Source organism: Anser brachyrhynchus, assembly GCF_964034855.1.
Source record: "Anser brachyrhynchus genome assembly, chromosome: 12".
NCBI classification, from domain to species: Eukaryota; Metazoa; Chordata; class Aves; order Anseriformes; family Anatidae; genus Anser; species Anser brachyrhynchus.
In genome coordinates, this window is record NC_137707.1 from 13,287,580 (window position 1) to 13,307,190 (window position 19,611).

The window sequence follows — 19,611 nt, forward strand, 5'->3', positions numbered from 1 at the left end:
GAAGGCTACCACATTTCATAAACCAGAGAAAACGTAGCCACATATGAAATTTGTGTCCCTCATCAGCGCATTCCCCTCTCTGACTTATCTCGTATAAGCATTTGTTTTGGCTCACACAAAGACGTATGGAATAAGATAACAAGCAAGTGGCAGAGATGGCACCTGTCACCACAAACGAGCAGGATACAGCTCTACACTGTTCTGTTTCAGTACAAATAGAGCTCCTGTCCCTGTCTGTCCTCATGTTTTTAACTTCATTAAAAGCCAGCCTGCGCACCAGGTGGCATTTGCTTCAGCAGACCGGGAAAGCAGCTGGGAAAAAGAAACCTGAGCACCCGTAAGGTACCCAGCACCCTGCCCTGCACATTGCACACAAGCAAAGCAGGACATCACACAGATCACTGGGAGGGCTGCCTAGGGAGGAGGGCAGAATATTTTCGTTATTTCTACCACAAATATTTCTTTACAAAGCACAAGAACACGGGTTACAGCTATGCACTTACAGCTCCATCAGAAGAGCAACACATCCACGGCAGTCTTTTCACCTCTCCCACCCGTACCCACTGCGATGGCAGACCCTGCTGCAGGAGGTGCTTTCAGCCTCCCACCGTACCTTATCCAGCTTGACCTGGAACTCGCGTCCACACTCCATAGGAGTGGTAAAGGCATCCAGATCCTGGCCCCAGAATGCAAAGAACTTCTCGATGCGCAGGCTGCGGAGCGCGTAGTAACCGGCGTTCCGGATGCCGTACTTCTGGCCCATGTTCATCACCTCGTTGTACACGTGAAGGGCGTACTGCAAAGGGAGGGCGAGACACAGAGCTGCAGACAAACACTGGGAAAGAGCGACAGCATCTGACACACCACCGCTGACGTTACTGTGCCCAGTCTCTGGCGCACGAGGTCTGGCCAGTTGGAGCACTAGGCAGAGCGGGGAAACTCCCCTGGTACAAAACAGACACTTCGTTACCCTGAGTCAGCATGGAAAAAGTGTTCCTGATTATGCATGCAAGCAACTGTTTTAATTAGCTGAGGCTACAGCGTACTCTTACCTCTATGGGAATATAAAGCATGAATCCAGGTTCTCCTGTGTGAGTGATACTCATCACACGGATGCCATTAGCATAGCCCACGCTCATCTCCTGCAGAATCAGAGGGGGTGAAAACATCCAAACTGGAACACAGCACAGAGATCCAGGAGGAACACAGTAATACATAATGCAATCCACACCGGTTAGCCCTCTACCCCTTCCCTCAGGTAGTTCACTACCGGCACATGCTTCTGAAGAATTCAGTGTAAAAATCCAGACAGCAACACCCCATTATCCAGGCTTCTCAATCACTTGGTGATAAGCCTTCGAACTAGGTCAGGACAAAGGCTCGTGTTCTAAATACAAGACAGGAGCTGAACTGCAGCTATCTTCTCAGCCTTTCACCACGACAGGAGACACTGACTCCACAGTCAATGATCCCAGTTGCCCCTCGGACTGATGCTTTCAGAACTGATTACATGAAATATGCCAAGACACCAAATGGCACCAAGCCTACAGCAAGAAGAATACTGAAAACAAATTCATATTTACCTGTATATTCAGCACACAGAATCCAAAGAAAAATAAGTAACAAAGTAAGCCTAACAAGTACACGACCAACCTAACTCACCTACTGCAGCGCATCTATACATAAATATAAATTCACCTCTAGCCACCCAAAACATTGTTCTTCCCCTTCTTCCACACATGCTTCAAAAAACCTAGCAGAGTGAGGAGGAAGGAAGCACAGCCACTCACCTTGCAAAAGAGAGAGGGAAAGTGTTCTGGAGTTATAGGGGCATACGACAACTCTGACAAGACATCCACAGCACGAGGGCCTATCAGGTTCAGAGCTAAAGAGAGGAAGATAACACCATTAGGATGAGAACAGAGAGGTCTTACCCGGTGTCTATCTTGCATATACACATGCAAGGATTTCTATTTCTCTTTGGGAAGTTGTGAGCTGTGGAAAGTCTTAAAGTTCACTGAAAGAAAAGTTATGTCACCAGGCTGTCTCCTGACAGTCCATGGGAAAGGAAAGCCGTCTCCCAGCTCACAGCTTGCTAGGAGGCAGAGTCTGAATTCAGAGTCTGAATTGCTGCTTTCATCCAACCGTTTGGAAAAGAGACCCAGCCACCACTCTGGAGAGCTTAAACAATTAATTGGCACGCAGCACAAGGCACCATTTGTGACTTCAGGCTGTATAACAAGGTCTGCTTTCAGTGATTTCCTACCTGTGTACTTCCAGGTCACATCTTCCATGGTCAGGTTGCTGTCGTTAGGCAAGCGGTTCTTCAGCCAGGCCCAGCAGTGGACTTGCTGGTCAGTAGGGGAAATCATGAAGAAGCTGGAAGAGAAAAATCGAAACCAATAAACAATGAAACTTGACAGCCACAAGATGATTCAGTTCATTCTTTGCCCATGAACTACCGGAGCCATTCAGCAGCTTCCAAGATAACACCAGACCAAAATAAGCCGGTTTACAAAAACCACGACTAATGTCTCTGGATCAACGCCACCAGATCTGTTAGGACGGGAAGCCTCAGCCTGCGAGCATTACCAGCAGCCTGGGGACAAGAAGGCAGCAGAAGGACCAGAAGCAGAATGCGGGCAGCTCTGCAGGAAGTTCACAAGGTAGCCCCAAAGTCAGAGTCATTTTGCAGAGAGCATTTGCAGCTCTTCGAGACCAGTGATTCTGGCTACTCTGACGGTCAGAAGAGTGCTTCATTCTCAAAGCAGTTTCTTGTTTCAGTCGAAGTCTTTCCCTACACAATGGTGGTCATTATTACCAGTTTCTGAAAACAGAACTCCACTTGATATGTGAAAACAAGCTAGTCTCTTTCATACCAACTGCGAGTTGAAGTACATTATTGACAGAGATAATATCTGCAGAAGTGATTAACAAGGAGGAAAGCTACCAGTTTCACACAGAGGCACACAATGCTCTTAAACAACACATGAATGCAGATGGAAGAAGAAGAGAAAGAAAAGCTGCTTCTAATTATAAGAGCAGCAGAGAAGAATGCCCTCACACCAATACAAGGACAGCATACATAGAAAATGGTCTAGGGAAATGAATCCAATGCTCGGCCGGGACATACCCATGAAATAGTTTTTAAACATGAGTGTATTTTTTTTTCTACTTAAATGCCAAACAGAGCCCAAGTTGCTTAGTCTAAGGACAAGATCTTGTGATCATGTCAGTTTGCATCACAGAGCACAAGAACGAACCCTGGGTGAGCACAGAGCCGAGAACTAGAGTAACGACACCACAACGCAAATTGAAACAGTCAAAAAGAAGTGTTTCAGCACGGAACTCTAATGAAAAGACTGGTCAGGAGCCAGCGAGCAAACATGTTTAGTTTGCTCTTTAAATGAATACTTAAGCAATAAAGTAATGACTGGAACAAATTTGCCAAAAACAAATTTGTCTTTCAATTGAGAAACTCAACAACTGAAGGCCAAACATTTTGTAGAAATCTGCACTTACTGATATGGGGACTACAGATAAGTTTGGGAGCTCCTTCTCATTTGAGTTACAGAATTAGGGATGAGTGTAGAATAGAGACTTTTCTTTTTTCCTTACAGGGCGTGGGGGTGGAATTTATGATCTTCATTAAGGGGTTCGTAGAGGCTGGTGATAAAGATGCAGTCTGCATACCTACCTGCGTTTGCTCAGCCGCGCAATGCTGCAGTCATTCTCATAACCTCCTTTCTCATTAAGCATGCCGGTATGCACAACGTGCCCAACTGGCACATCCAGGTCGTTTGAGAAGAGGTACTGCAGACTCTCCAGCGCCTGGTCTCCCGTGGACTATGGGAATTGAAAGGGAGAGAAGTCAGACGAGCTGTCTGAGCAACGCAAATTAACTGGGGCAGTTTAGGACTGCATCAACGTCCTGACCCAAATTCTTTCAATTCACATTGATAGTGACACCGACTTCTCAACCATAATAGGAGACAATGGTCACATGGTGCCGAAGGTCAAACCCTATTTACAGACTGAGCTGGTATTTCTATGAAGTGGGCCCTCAACAGACAAAAGGCAATCTCAGCTAAATATTTGTTGCAGCCTGAATCTGGCCGTACAGCCTGACTTCTCTATCTATCCCTCAATAGGAGTTTGAAAGCAGCCAACAGTAAATAAAGACCACCTTTCCAGGCTGATGCCTTGCCACCTCCTAGGTACTTACGCTTATTTCAAACTTGGTGAAAGACGACATGTCAATGACACAAACTGCTTCCTTACAGCACTTGACTTCTGAACCCACGATATCAAACCAGTCTGGCTTGTAAAAGGTTTTGCTCTGATCCAAATCCAGCAGATCTAATGCAAAGAAGAATCAAAGGGCAACTGATAAACCGAATGAACTACGATCTAACACGGACCAATATGGATGGGCTAGGCAGAACAAAACGTGATCTCACCTTTCCCAGGTGGGACAAAGTATTTGACTCTCTCAAACCCGTGCTTCTCCATCCATCTAGCCCCCTGGGCATCCAGACGGTCATAGAGCGGGGAGGTGCGCAGCTGTCTGCCGGTCTGGAAGTCCCAGCGGGGAACCTTCAGATCACACATGAGGGCTGCAATGGTCAGAGATTCGTTATTAGGTTAAGTAGTGATTTTTACCTAGGATTTTACTCCAGATTACGGATACGCATTCTTACTACACCTGAACCACCAATGAAATTCCCTCAAAACAGTTCTGACTTTTCCATTTTTTGAAATCAGCAAATCTCTTCTGATCCATTTATAGCTATGCAAAATCAGAGTAACAATATTTGCACAGAACACTTACATTTGTAGATAATCGTGGTCTCATGACAATACTGTCAACATAACTTACCCAAACTCTCTATTTTCCATGAAGCCATGCTGAGTAGCATTAATTATGCTTGATTTTTCCCTGACAGCACACTGCATCAGACACTGATCATTTAGACAATACCAGTAGTGGGGTAGGGAGCCCACAGCCACAAGGATCATCTAATCCACCTTCTTAAATATTGGCAGCTTAGCTTTTTCTAGTTATTGGAGCTCTTCCAAACGCTCAGCCAATGCATCATATTCTTATTTAGAAAACAAGTTACCTTAATGAATGTTTAGCATCCTCCCTGGTTGCCAGCAGGGAATAAAACTCAAGGATGCTTCTTTGCAAACATTAAGCTTCTACACAGGACATAAATTACTTAAATTTGAAGCTGAGATAGCCTAATATTTCTTACTGAACAACTCTGTTATTTTTGCCTCCCAACTAATGATTTTATTGGCATTACCTGGTATTGGTACTGCTGAAAGAGTGGGTAGAGGGACGAATGGATTATAGTGGAAATGTAACACCAGAAAAAATTAATACAGTATTTATCTTGTAAAAATTAGAGTGATTCCGTAACTATCAAGATTTCTAGAATCAAGATCTACATTGGAAAGCAACAGCAGAATAAAGCCAAGAGTATAAACTGATTTTTTCTGGGAGGAAGGTCAAAGCCTAAGGTTTTTATTTCCCCGAATATACCTAGACTCAGAGCCTTACACAACTTCTCTGCTTTCACCCGAATATGTTTTTAGTTTAGACTTGGTGTTCAAGTAACTGCTCTTCTTTTGCAACTCGTGGTGTACTTATACTTCTATTTGAAACTTGAAAAAAAAGATGTCCACATTATCTCAGGACAGATAATCAAACAACAGGAGGAAATTATATACGGCTTTACACAGGAACAATGGCATCTAAGATCTATCCTGCAAGGCATTTATCACCAACTCGGGCAGGAGAAAGCAGAGTATGTCCTGCCAAGACTTCCTGAATGACATAAGATAACTAGATCCCATACTGCTAAGTCAGAAACGATGGCATTTTCACGCTACGATGATGTGCAAACAATAACGGTGTTTGATTTAGTGTAGTATTTCTTGTTAAGATCTTGGTATTGTTTTATTAGGCTGGAGTCCTACGCACAAACCTCCTCCTTACGGGAAAGTATATAAATAGGAAAGAGCACCCTACCAACAGCATCTCTTTCAGAAAAGTTAGCAGGAATGCTGCTAACAAAGAAGCCAGCCTTTGCCTTCTTCTGGGAAGGAGCTGCCTTGTTGCAGGGGAAGCCAGGGGGAAGGACAATGTTTCTCAGGGTGGTGACAGTTGACAGAGGACAGACAGCGCAGCAAAGAGCAAGTCTTGGACATCCCGGTGAGCACTGCATGCAGAGACCTCACTTACGCATTACTTCCATCACACGGTGACGGAGGAAGGTGCGACTGCTCTGAAGAGTACCAAAGCGTTTCAAGTCCAGAGGCCAGACATTTTCTGATGGATAACCATTTACCATCCACTCTGCCAGGTACCTGGTGGAAGCAGTAAGACCAAGAAATTAGTCAGTGTCTTAAAGAGTTTAGCTTTAAAGTCATAAGTAAGGCAATTTGGACATGAGAACTTCTCGCAGTAGGGAGAGAACAGAACTGCCATGGCATTCTGAACACTAGCAGAATCTGGAAGGCTTCCCCATTACAAAACCCATCCAACAGCTTTCCAAATTATTCGTTTCCCGTTAGGATAAAACACACAGGGCAGCAGGACACACGGTAAACAAAGCCAGCGACTGGACAGGTAGCCTGGCTGACACCGTGTCAAATTCTCAGGCTACCCTACAAAAAGGAGCGCTGAGCACATTTAGGTTGGAGTTAGGAAGCTGACTGCTTTGTCGTTTTTCAGTACCTGGTGTAGGCTCAGCCACAAACCATCAGTGACAGCGTTCATTTCAGCACGAGGTACCAGCCAAGTTATGTTTAGCTACACTTCTAGCAGTGAAGGAGGAAGGCATGCTCCAGAGCTAAAGGACAAAGGCAGCTCAGACAAAAGCAGAGCAGAAGGATCTGTTCACAGTCAGTAAACAGAAAAACAAAGGGGTTTGAGACTGATCATTAAAAGTTACATTAGCAAGCTAAGCTGCTTATCTTGAGGCTGTAGCAACAAACAGTCAAATAATGTTTTACCCTCAGAAGTGATTTTGATTCTCAGATAACCTTACTGCAAAGATTCTCCATATTTCCATATTATTTATGACAAAGAAAAATCACCATTTCCTTCTCTGCTGAGTTAAATTATTAGACAGACAGAAACTAGTGGAAACAAGTGCAGATACTAACACTTGCCATAAAAAATGAGCAGCTTGCTAAGAAGGCTTTACAGCAGAAGGGATGCTGGGCTGCCAAAACCAAATGGCAATCAGAGGAAGTGATGATCATTGTGCAAGCAACTTTGCTGCTGGGATCACACTTACATGCCTGTCAAAGTATTTGCATTAACACAGGACTTGGAGTGTACTGGGAAGTGGCTACATCCCTATCTCGCTGGCAGAGGACAGTATATAACAGGCAGCACATGGCATCACACACATGGTGATTTATCTGCTTTAGATTCACTCTCTTTTAGAAAAATTAACTGTTGTGTCAACTTGAATGCTCTAAGGACTTCAGCCAAATAATAAATTAAGGGGATTGTGGAGTAGAGAAGATGAGGGACTGTGTGCTTTGCTAAGCTTTTCTCTCATCCTGGTAGACAAAAGTTTGGACCGGTTAGTCCTCAGGGAGCTCCCTCGATCCCCAGCAGGCTGCTGGTGACCGAGATATGGTGCCTAAGAGGTGTGCAGGGTAGGAGCAGAATCTAGCACAGAGCTGGGGTACACACAGGACTGCTCCTCCCCGTGACTCAAGTTGGAGACAAAAGCGTCCTCTGTTGGTAGCAGAGGGGAGGTGACAAATACTGACCAGAACACTTCACACAGAAGACTCATCTGAGCAGTCTTTTTTCTCGGTTAAAACCTTACTTACACACCAAACGGTGATAAACCACTTACTTGCCTGCTCCCCCACCATAAGAGATACCAGCCGAGTTCATGCCAGCCAGGACGAAGTAGCCCCGCACCGTAGGCGACTCGCCCATGATGCACCGCATGTCTGGCGTGAAGGACTCCGGGCAGTTCACTAGCTGCATGATCTGCAGGGCCTCCAAATCTGGCATCCTGCGCAGAAGGGCACTGAGGAGTGGCTCTGGGACCAAGACAAAAGACAAAGAGTGAAGGCTTTCAATCTCAAGGCACTTTAGCATCAAACCAGAGAGCAGGATGGAGGGCGTGCTGGTGTCTGAACCGAAGGGAACAGCTCCCATGCTTCGACACATTCACTGGGTGAACAGTGTGCCTGCTGGATCATGCTGGCAGAACAGAAACCTCAAACTACTTGAAATGGATCGCACAGCACACCATAAAAGCAGCCCCACTGATTCAGACCAGTGGTGAAGGTCTGAGTCTGCAGATGATTCAGGCCAGCGATGCCTTCCCCAGTGGAAACGTGTTTAGCTTTGTTAGGGAAAGCAGCAAGGAATGGATACCTAGCGAGGAGTAAGAACAGAAATCTATATGACACTGGCCCCACACATCCTGCCAGCCTCTGCTTACCTTCAGCAGAGTTCTCCTAAACCCCAATACATTTTCCCTAAATACTAAGTGGTATTTACCAAACACTAACTGGTATTTACTAAATACAAAAATAATATTTAATAAATGCTAAATGGTATTTACCAAATAAAAATAATATTTACTAACTGGTAAATAGTGTTTACTAAATAACAACCTTCAGTGTATCTCTTCTCCAAGTACTCGACCAGTCTTCCCCAAAACTCCTGAAAACACCTGGCACACGCTGCCAAGGAGATATCCACGCATCCAGTACTTGTGGTGAGAGGAACCACTGAGTTTAAAACTTAAACTCAAATAACTTTCTGATGGCCCCCAGCCGGCATAATAGAAGCAGCAGTGAACAGGAGATCCCCATCTAGCCCATCCTTCTCTCTCAAGAACTCCTAGACCTCTGTTTACCTCCCTTTGGTCATCCTTTTTTTTTGATCCCTGCCAGTCAGTCACCCCTCTCTTGGGAGCTGCTCCAAGCCCTGATCAGCTTCTAGCCGCTCTTTCACCAGTAAGATGACACCCTCTGCAGAACACCTCTTATCTGGCATGCCAAGGATACGGAGCTGCATAATCATTTTGTTTTCTGTTCCTTTCCTAATAATTCCTTTATTTTGCTTTGACTGCTACTGAGCTGACACCTTCACTGAACTACGAGAACCCCAAGGTCAGCTCCAAGCCCGTTGTTTTGCGTGGTGAAATGAATACCACTCCCCAACACACACACCCTCACATGCTTGCGTCACTTCACATTTATCCTCATTGAATTTCCTTGCCACTTTATTGCCCAGTCACGCTGGAAAGGTCCTTCGGCGATTCACAGCCTGATATTTGAGAGCTTTAATAAAAGGGTAAGGTATCTACTTTGATCTTCTTGTCCAGGAGTTCTCTCTGCACTGTACTCTAGATTAAAGCCCCCAAAATTCAGCACTAGTAACGCTCCTCAGTTTTACACACAGGCTCTGAAATATTCAGATTCCACATCACCTAAGAAGTCACAAGCAGAAGCCTGCTGACCTGCTCTTTCTGATGCCTTGTAATTCCCCAGGGAGGGCCTGTTGTTACAGGCTTCTTTTTTCCTACCGATAAAAAGAGGGATCAGTTTTAGACTTGTTCTTCCATCCAGCCCAACATTTCAGCAACTGTACAGGCTATTTTAAACTCAAAAGGTGTGCCAATCAGAGAGATGAGAGCAGGAACACGTGAGCTCAAACCACAGGAACTGCAGCCCCAGAAGAGGATCAAATATTGGCTGAGTAAGCTCTGACTGCTCAGCCACTCTGCACATTTGAAGTGATAAAAAGGTAGCACTGGAACTTAGCATGCAGCTGCTTCTGAAACCTGGGCAGTGTGCGGGCAGCAAGCAGGGCTTTTCCATTCCGGTAGTATCTGGAAGACCAAAGAGGAGGTGGGTGCAACGCTTGAGCAGCTCGTTAGGGAAGCTGGTATTTCAAGCAAGTTTGCAGTCATCTGCAGATCTAAAAACTTCTGCCATATGCCAGCACAGAGCTGCAGCCCATCCTGGCTCCACCCCATCACCATGGGGTCTGAATTGTTTATGAAACCCATACGTTATCTCTCAGACACAAAAAAATAAATCAGTTCAACCAGGGGAGCAGCTGGACGAACATGCTACCACTGAAGAAAGACAGCAGTGAAAGTCTCACTGAGCCTGGGGTCACAGGCAGAGACGCGTGTGTTCACGGGGGAAGCAAAGAGCTCTGACACAGGGCAGAACTGGTTCCCTCAAATAAAAGAGGAAACGAAGGCACACAAACTTATGAGGCATATGAGAGGGGAAAAAAGGGACCCGGAGGCCATGCTATATTCCTTCCTACAGAAAGATCCCTCCATATAAAAAGATTTATACAGAATATCAAACCAGAAACAAATAATACGGGAAGAGAAAGAACATTTAGAAAGGACCAAGGCACCACACTGTTGATGGTGGGATGGATGAAGTCTGGGAAGCAGCACCACCAAGTTGTGTTCGCAGAGCAACTTCCTCCACTGGAAATGCACTTGGCAGCCACCGCTGAAAGGAGCTGCAGAAACAAAATGCCACAGCTGCACGGCGGGTCAAGAGTGCTGATCTACAGTCACAAGAGGAGCAGCACGTGGTGCTGACAGCCCAAAATCAAACGCAGGGGGGGAACAGCCTTGGAAAGTTCATGTAGTACGCCACTGCACTAGAGGAAATAAATACAAGCTAAAGGTCAGCGGGTGTTTTTACACACTGCGCAGACATTGACGTAGTCCTTGGTTAAGTGGTTTTATGCAAATTACTGACAAATGAAGAAACAAATGAATTTGAGAGAACGTTCATCCTTCTTACACCAGTCAGACAGAGGCAGAGAGATGCTAGTTGGTCTCTAACAGCCTGTCTCATTGCTAACTGCCTCCTGCCGAAGCCACGTGCCTTACTGCTGCGGGCATCTCCCCCCCGACATACCAAAATGATCCCAGTCTTCCTGGAGGTTCTGAATCTCCAGCTGGTTCCGTCCCTCCGTGAAAAGAGGCTTGGGGTTTTTCTCAAAGCCCCCAGAGAGGATGCCGCCCTGCCAGTTGCGGATGTAGATCCTGCCATCGGGGTCTACGATAGCTGCAGAGGAAAGAAAAGAGGTGGGGAGGGAATTGAGAAGGGACAGCGACCTCCGTCTGTCTTTCACAGGCACCAGCGACGGGCTCTGCCGGCAGGCTGGGCCAAGCTGGCAGCCCACAGCCAGGACCATTTCAGTCTCCCCAGCCCACACCTTCACACCGATCTGGTCCTCACGTGGCCCCCTGGTGAGCCGGTTCTGATGCCTAAACCGGCATCGATTCCCATCTCAGCCACGCAGGTTAACTTCTGGGCAGCACGAGAAACTGCGGTGAATCTAAAGGGCACCAAAGCCAGCACGACAGCGGCACTGGGAGCAGGAGGACACAAGGAGCTGCAACCCTCGCGGCACCAGCAGCCTATTACGCTGGCTTACTTCCACTGGGACTGCACCCAGGACCAGACCTACCACCAAGAGACGCCCTGCCCTCCCCATCTCTTTCTTCGTGTATTAAGAACAGTTAATTTTAACAGGGGTGGGTCACTGATCCAGTCTGCTGCAGGCCACCAGCACAAAGACAGCGGGCAGCAACGGGGTGAGGGCAAGCAGTCAGGTCAGGATCGCTTCTGGTGGCAGTGTCAACTTGAAGCACTTAAGGAACTGCACCCGACACGTTTCAGAGCATTTTTTTTCCCCATGTACAGAAAAGCTGTGAATATATATACATTTAAATTGCTCTAGTAAAGTGAAAGAGAAGCAGAGAGTCCAGTGAGAGAGCTGCATTCCTCAGAGAATATACATATTAATTCCTAGAAGCAGAAACTCTTACTAAAGACAGAGTAAATGAGCGAAGCTTCCTACTTCCCCACCACAGTTTTCAAACACAAGGGCTTTTATTGAAGAGATCCAAAAGCCAGACCATGGGGGAGGAGCAATTACCTCAAGTGCTTGGGTTGCCCCTACAGCTCATAGACATGTAAATGCCATTGTAAAGCCTTAGCTTCAGTTGGAGGAAAGGAATAGATGGGCCATTTGGGGACAGCAGCCTGCAAGGAAAACACAGTGCCAAGGCTAGCACCCTCTCCAGCCCACAAACGCAACGATCTCAGGCACAGCAGCTAGCCAAGCTAGAGCCAAGGTCAGTCACCTGCTCTGTTGACAAGCTCTGGAAATCAATTCCTGCAGCAAAAGCTTTCCCAACAGCAAGGAAACAGATACCACTGAAAGAGGATATTCAAAGCAATTCAGCTAGAACATACTTCACAATTGCAATCGACCTGAGAAGCGACAGTCCTTAGTCGGCTGTTTTGTCATAACACAAGTCACCTTGGAAAGGAGGATATAATTCATCGAGGAAAGCGAAAAAAAGCTGAAGAACCCTTACTTGGTACGCTGCTTGCCAGAGGTTCCTTCAAAGGATGTGTCAGGAGGTAGAAGTGTTCGCAGGCGTGGAGCGGGATGCTGACTGGTTCGTCCCCAGAGTGGCCCAACTCGTAGGCCCACTGAAATTACAAAACAAAACAAAACCAGAATGTAAAAGAAGAAAACTAACTCCAATGAGAAAGGCAGGACAAGAGCATTCAAACAGATCCTCTCTGTGGTCTGCTTTCAAAAAGGCCAAATAAGATGTGGTTCAGTGCCCTAAACCTTAAACGAACACATTTGTTTTCTGCTTTCTTAGAATTTGAGCTATATGGGGCAAAGACTGTATTTGTGTTCCTCATGTAACATCTAGAAGAGCAGGACGCTGGCTCAAGACTAGGAAGCATCAACATAAAACACGAAAGAAAAATAAGATTCATATGCCACAGCCAAGGTGGCTGTGGTGCTGCCAGGGCCCCACGAGAATGAGAGAGCCAGGTGCACACTGAGCAACAGCGGCTGTCAGGTGTCTCTGCACGGTAGAGAAGCAACAATAGAAAGAAAAAAAAAGCAGAAAGTGACTTTTTCATGTGCGTGTCAGGAGGGCGAGCCCACCACAAGAGACCCCAAGCGCAGCGGTGTAGCAGCAAGCTGCAGGGCTCCTCGGCAGGCAACACCCAGCCTTTGTGCCGAGCACACAGCCACCTCCGCTGTCCTCCCTCAGGCCCCTGCTGCTCTGACTTTGATCTACTCCAGTAAACCAAGCCAAAGCACAAGCCATAATAAAGTCAAATAAAATGAAAATGAAGAAAGAGCACGTGCTCATTCATCTTCCTAATAAAGGAAAAGTTTTTAGAATCCTATACCCAAGCAGCTGTAACTCAGCACTTCAGAGCAGAGCTTTCTCAGAGATGAAGAGACACAACACTAAAACCAGTCAGGGCTACCGCGAGAGTGTCTTTAGCATACAACATGCAAGAAGTCAGGTGGGGGACTACTGTTATCCTGTTTTGGTAGTCTGATCTAAAACAACAACATTCTTTGGGACAAACTGTTGTGGACTGCCAAGAGGCAGAAAGAAAGCACCTTTCTTTCTCTCTCTCTTTTTTTTTTTTTTTTTGGAGTTCCCTTAAAGATCTCCTTTAATAGCACAACTGCATCTTAACTAAAGGGAAAAAGAAAGACAAGTTTTAATAATCCTACCTGGCCAGCACAGTTGACAAAGTACTGGCACTGAATCTTTCCTCGGTCGGTCTCAACTCCAGTCACACGACCCTTCTGGATTAAGACGTGACTGACACTTGTCCGTTCGTGAATCTGGACACCTGAAGAGGACAAAGTCAGTGTGTCTCAAGCCTTCGTTCTACAGCTACTAACATTAAACCCTTAAGCTCAACTTAAAAGCTTATTTTCTCATAAAGACAAAAATTTCTGTGTTTCATCCAACCATTCTTAAGGTAAACCCTGTAAAACAACGTGCATACAACTTCTTCATTATTTAAGTGGTAAGTTTATGAAGAATCACAGTATTCTTTCCCCACTTCTAGATGACAGATAGACCCCAGTACCAACAACATGGAAAAAAAAAGTGTAAACTACAGATTTCGTTCAATTATAGTGCCTTTATGTGACCAAGTCTGCTTCTTTTATGGGAAATCAGTTATTTTGTGAAAAAATCGATTAGCAGTAAGCAAAACAAAGCTGGACTAAAAGAAACCAAGAGTGGTATCTCCCTAAATAGCTTCTTCCAGCCTGATGAACTTTTATCCTTCGAGTGCCTCACCTCCATTATCAAATTAACTTCTGCCCCACTTTTAGACCGCTCCAGTCTGCCAAAGTGCTACACAAACAGCATTTACTACTTCACTTCCAAGATCACTTCCAAAGCATGTATGTCCAACAAAATATGACGCAAGGAGTCAGGCAGATCTTTTCATTTCCGATAATTAAAACTCTTTTGATGTGTGATTTTGAGCCAGGTCCTATGAAGGACTGTATTTATGATAAAACAGTGTGTGCTTATTCAGAGAAATACGTAACTAGCAAGTACAACAAACTGGTGCTTGATCCATCACATGAGTTCTCTGAAGATTTAGTATGTGAAAAAAAAATCAGTATGTGAAAAAAACTCAGCCTGGCTATTGAGAAGAAAGGGATTTCAAGGAATATGAACCCCACAGAAACAACCAACTTTTGGCCTTCAGTGCTTAGCTAAGATCCCAGAACAGACGCAATCACTTTCTCTAATGGGAAGAAGGTAACTAGCAGGCAGGAGAGCACCACCAGAGGAAAAGCTCGTACCATTCCGTGAGGCAGCAGTCGCCAGAGCCAGACTCACGTTGGCAGAGGACACGAGTGCATCTTCCGGCACGTACATGGCCCCCACAAGGTCGTGGATGTTGATAAGCGGGTGAAGCTGCGCCACTTGCTTCGGGGTGATAATTTCACACGGGATCCCCATTACACTGCCACAGAACACAAGGAAAACGTCGTTAGTGTTGCAGGAGAGTTGATGCAAACTTAAAATCAGTTTTATTTCCTGCTTATACGTACTTCAGCGATGAAGCAATGCGTTTCAGAGAGATTAGGCGGTCCTGAGTCTGAGCCAGTGAAATAGAGCCTGTCTTCATGTACCCTATGACAATCACCAAAGTCAAGTCAGATTTGGACAGGATCTTGAATTCCTTTTAATTTCAGACCCATTGCTTTAATTAATCGCAGACCCGGTGCTTCCACTACTCAAGAGCCAGGAAACCCCAGATCCCCACGTAACTTTAGACATTTATCAGTTAGCAATCAAGAACTGCATTAGTCAACTTTTCCAAAAAGCACTTCAGTTTTGACTTGGGCTCTAATTCTCCTTTGCACTGCATTTATTCATGCTTATAAAAGAAAGTCTACATACGGTACCTGTTAAACGAGAGGAGAGGTTACTGGCAAAAAGGTGAAAATGTGGTCGAATACATAGAAAAATAAAACCTCAACAACTAAAAGCAGACATTTTTTGACTCCACCACCTGTAATAGTTTAATAGTAACCTTAATTACAGGCACATTTAATAATCCATGTTGAGTTTGACGTGTATCACAAGTCTTTGCCAGCAGCAAACTTTCAGTGCTCAAGTTTTTCATCCCAGGTGCGTGCCTGAGCATTTTGGAGGAAGAGTTAGAATTTCAACGTATTTCCTTCAATATTTCCAGGGTGAGACTAGAGTAAAATATCTTGCTTTGCCTGGGCTTTAGAGCTTCTGTTAAGCTTTTTGTATTTTTGAGAAGTGAAACAGTGCAGAATATGGGTCACTCGCTCTCATCTCTTTTTAGTGTCCTTGTGAAAAAAAATCACCTACGTTTGTCCAAGCTACAGACGGCAGTTTGCAGGCAGGCTGCCTCCAGTTTGAGCACCTGATACCCTTCCTCCCCCTCTTCCAGTCAGATCAGTGATGTTCCTTTGCATCTGATTCGGCCCAAATACATCATTTTTTTGAGCAGGAACCAGCAGCACTTAAGACACCTACTTGAGGGCCAGCACTTCGATCCGACCTCCCAAGGGTTACGCAGTGCTCACCCCTCAGTACCTGTCTGTACGCCCGTCTCTTGCTCCAGCTGCTGGTACAGCTTGTTGGAGTAGTCTGCCATCTTCAGCTCGATGGACACGTGCCTGGCCGTGCTCACGATGCCGGCACAGAAGCGGGTGGTACCAGCAGCCAGCCTGCAAGAGAAGTTTAAAGAAGGCCTCAGCCGGCTGATGGGCAGGGAAGCAAGCCCAGCTCCCCTTGAGGCTGCCCCTGCCGGTTTCCGACAGCACCGAACGCCCACCCGCTGCCCCCCGCGCCCACCAGACCACGACTGCTCCCTTTGTCAACCTGGCAAGCTAAATACCACCACAGTCAACTTGAAAATCAGTTCTGCCCCTCAGGAGAAGGCCGCTGCACGTGAGAAACCCCAAAGCCGTACGGTGGCTGACACAGGGATAACACAACCTCAGGAGCGCTTTTGCCTTACCTCGCTTTTGGAAGCACGTTCTGTTTCAAACCCACTTCTCTCTAACTTGTCCTAAACGCTTGCATCTTTCAAAGAAAGCGCTTAAAAAGTTAGCTTATGGTCAAGCCAACCTGCCTACCCGATCCCTTCTTTCTCCAAAGGCGGGCTTCCCTCAGTGCAAAATTAACTTGGATTTCTTTGAGCCTCGCATCTTTGCAGTTTGCACCAAGCCCCTCTGAGCGTGCAGCAATTACACAGACGCACACATCGCTTTGCCCTTCAGGCACTGCCCACCCAGCTACCTGGGGAAGGGCTTCCACAGCGAGACCTATAAAAAGCTCTGCAGCACAGTCACATTTAAGCATTTCTCTCCCACTACTTCCGCACCACTTGTAGCCACCTTCCCTGCTGCTAAAGCCACCCCGCGCTGCTCCGCCGGCCCGTGCGAGCCTTCCACGCGCTGACTTTTGGCCTCACAACGCACCCTCACGAAACCCAACACGAGAATCAGCTGCGTAAGGCGTTCGCTTTGCTACGCCCCTACCCGGTCACAGCCAAAACAGCTGCAGCGCGGCTTTACCCGGGCTCACCATAATTTTAAACCGCTCCTGGTAACACAGTGCTCTTTTCACTTGGGCACACGCGTGGACTGAGCTCGGAGACCTCAGAGGGAGAATTCCCTCTCCTGGCAGCTGCCGAGAGCCTGACGCTTCCCAGCCAGGCGAAGCCAAGCAGCCGGAGCTCCTTGCTCCTGACAGCGGCACCGGGGGAAGCTCTGAGCTTCCAGCCCCAAAGGTCTCAGCTCTGCATCGTGCCCTAGGCCCCAAAATGCTTAATGAAAGCACCGAGAATTCACTTCCAAACCAAGAACCCAGACAACAGGCACGGGCTGGGCAGTCAGCTTCCAACAAGACCTACGTGCTCTGCCACAGGCTTCGCATCCAACTCACCGAGGAGCGCACAAAGCCTTCTTCTAGCTTGTGCTCGGCCAAACCCCACCAGAGCTGGCTGCTTCACGGGCACGAAGCCCTGCAGCAGACCAAGCAGGCAGCCCAAGCCTTGAAGCAGCCTACGGGGGGGGGTCTGGCCATGACTGCACATAACCTCCCCATTTCCTGCAGCTGAGCTCCACTGTGACACTTCACACGTGTCCCATCCCGCTAGCAGAGAGGAGCAGCAGGGGCTGGGTGACCTGTGCAGACCTTTAGGTCTGTTAAAACGGCCCGTCTCTCCAAGCCACGCTGCGTTCCACGCGATTACCTGCGAGTAAAGCACTGACAGACGTGGCTGGAGCTGCTGGCTTAGCCAGACCTCTTGGGCCACCCGTACCGGCAGCTGTCCTGACCTCTGGAGCTCAGATCTGCACGGATGGGCGGGAGGTAAATCGAAACCTTCAAATACGCATCCAGGGGCACAAAAAACCACAAGCACCTTCGCTGACTCCACTGTTTCCCACGCCTACATGCAAGTACCTCCAAACATTCGTGGCTGGGAGTCCGCAGAGAAGTTCAGGTGAAGAAAATATCCTCTGCTTCTCCGCCTAGGAGTCAGCTGAGAACTTAGCTGCACTGTAATTGTGGCTGAGCACAAGCTCAGCGTGAGAAACAAGAACACTCAGATTTCAGATCCTTAGTTTGTGACCTCTTGTCTCACACGGAGGCGGGGATGGAGGCTTTGTCTTCGCAGCGCGCATTACCAAAACACCCCAAAACACCGGGTTTTGGTAGCAGAGGCCAGCAGGGGCGGCCCCTGTGAGAAGGGGTCGGGGCTGTCCCATTCCAAACACTGCCACTTCCAGGCAGCTCCCAAACACACCCCCAGCAGGGCACAGCTGGGCCCTCAGCAGCACCTCTAGGAAGGCAGACTGACGGGCAACAAACACCAGCGGGATGGAGGAGGAGGAGCGAAAAGAAAAAAAAACAAGGAAGAGACAGAGAAACCCCAAGGACAGAGGAGGAGAAGGTGGAGGAGGAGGAGGCCCAGGTGATGGAGCAGGCATTCCCTGCTGCCCGAGGAAGGCCCCGCACCAGAGCAGACGGATACCTCCAGAGGAACCGCAGCCCCTGGACAGCTGGAGCAGGTTTCTCTGAAGGATGCAGCCCAGGGCAGAGCCCACGGGGGACCAGGGGGAAAGCAGGAGAGGGAGAAGCCACCGTGAACCCCTCGCCCCCCTGCGCTTCTCGGGGTAAAGGAGGAGACAGAAGGCCGTGTAGGGCAGCAACAAAGCTGAGGACAGGACAGGGGAAAAAGAAAGTTGTTCTTTTAACATTTCTGCTTCTCACTACGCAGATATATTTTGATTATCAGCAAACCCAATTTATTTCCCCTATGCTTATCTATTTTACCCGTAGCAACGTAGGGCCACCCATGGCCCTGCAGGCCTGCCCTGTGCCGTGAAGAAGCACCGAGCCCCGTCAGCGATGGTCAGCACAAACCTACCCCAGGGCTGCAGCACTCAGCAAAGAGGCAGAAATAGCAGAAACGGCCTAAGTGCCTACAGAAACGGCAGGAATGGCAGAAACGCCTACAGAAACGCCCCGCTCCAGCCGGCGCCGCCGCCCGCAGCCCCTACCTGCCCTGCTCCAGCAGCACCACGTCCCTCCAGCCCAGCCTGGCGAGGTGGTAGGCCACCGAGGCGCCCACCACGCCGCCGCCGCACACCACCACCCGCGCCTGGGCCGGCAGCGGGGCCGGCGGCGGCTCGGCGGCCGCTGAGGTGCTCCGCGGGCAGCGGGCGGCCCCGCTCCACCGGGGGGCGGCCGGACGCCACCGCACGTCGGACAGCAGCCGCAGGAACATGGCGGCGGCCCTCGGCCGGGGGGAGGGGGGGTGGGGGTGGGGGCAGCACCGGGCCCGGCGGCCCCTCACGGCCCCGCACCGGGCGGCGGAGGCCCCGCTGACCTTCCGCGCTTTACGGCAGGCGGCCGCCGCGCTTTACGGCAGGCGGGACGCGGCGCGACAGTCGTCCGGCGCCGTGCGGCACGGCCCGGCGCGGGGCGCAGGGGGCGGAGCTACTCCCCTCTGAGCCACGCCCCCTAGCGGCATGGCTCCGCCCCCAAGCGCATAACCCCGCCCCCCGCGCAATGGCTCCGCCCCCTCTCCTCCCGCCCCCTCCCCCTCCCCGCGAGGCCCTGACAGGAATTTTACCTCAGGAGTGCCCCCAACGGGTGCGTGAAGGGGACCGCTCGCTATTTCCTGAACTATTCTACAAAAACTGTGGAAAACGGCGATTTT

At 48.3% G+C, this 19,611-nt stretch overlaps 1 protein-coding gene across 3 annotated transcripts in view; it reads right to left on the bottom strand.

The window, feature by feature from the left end:
* PDPR (pyruvate dehydrogenase phosphatase regulatory subunit) overlaps positions 1 to 19,324 on the bottom strand; it is a 29,456-nt gene extending 10,132 nt beyond the window's left edge. For 2 of the 3 annotated variants that reach the window (XR_013938703.1, XM_080553184.1), the window contains exons 1-16: positions 18,950 to 19,324; positions 15,972 to 16,105; positions 14,951 to 15,032; positions 14,699 to 14,862; positions 13,601 to 13,722; positions 12,420 to 12,537; positions 10,948 to 11,097; positions 7,887 to 8,079; positions 6,251 to 6,375; positions 4,461 to 4,616; positions 4,226 to 4,359; positions 3,698 to 3,846; positions 2,267 to 2,379; positions 1,791 to 1,885; positions 1,053 to 1,142; positions 614 to 796 (exon numbers count right to left, since the gene is read on the bottom strand). Coding sequence is in view for 2 of the 3 variants with exons in the window: in XM_080553184.1 (XP_080409310.1) it covers positions 614 to 796; positions 1,053 to 1,142; positions 1,791 to 1,885; positions 2,267 to 2,379; positions 3,698 to 3,846; positions 4,226 to 4,359; positions 4,461 to 4,616; positions 6,251 to 6,375; positions 7,887 to 8,079; positions 10,948 to 11,097; positions 12,420 to 12,537; positions 13,601 to 13,722; positions 14,699 to 14,862; positions 14,951 to 15,032; positions 15,972 to 16,105; positions 18,950 to 19,176 (2,235 nt within the window). In the remaining variant the exon portion in view is untranslated. The other variant, XM_080553185.1, reaches the window with a different exon arrangement.
* Positions 19,325 to 19,611: the final 287 nt, after the last annotated feature.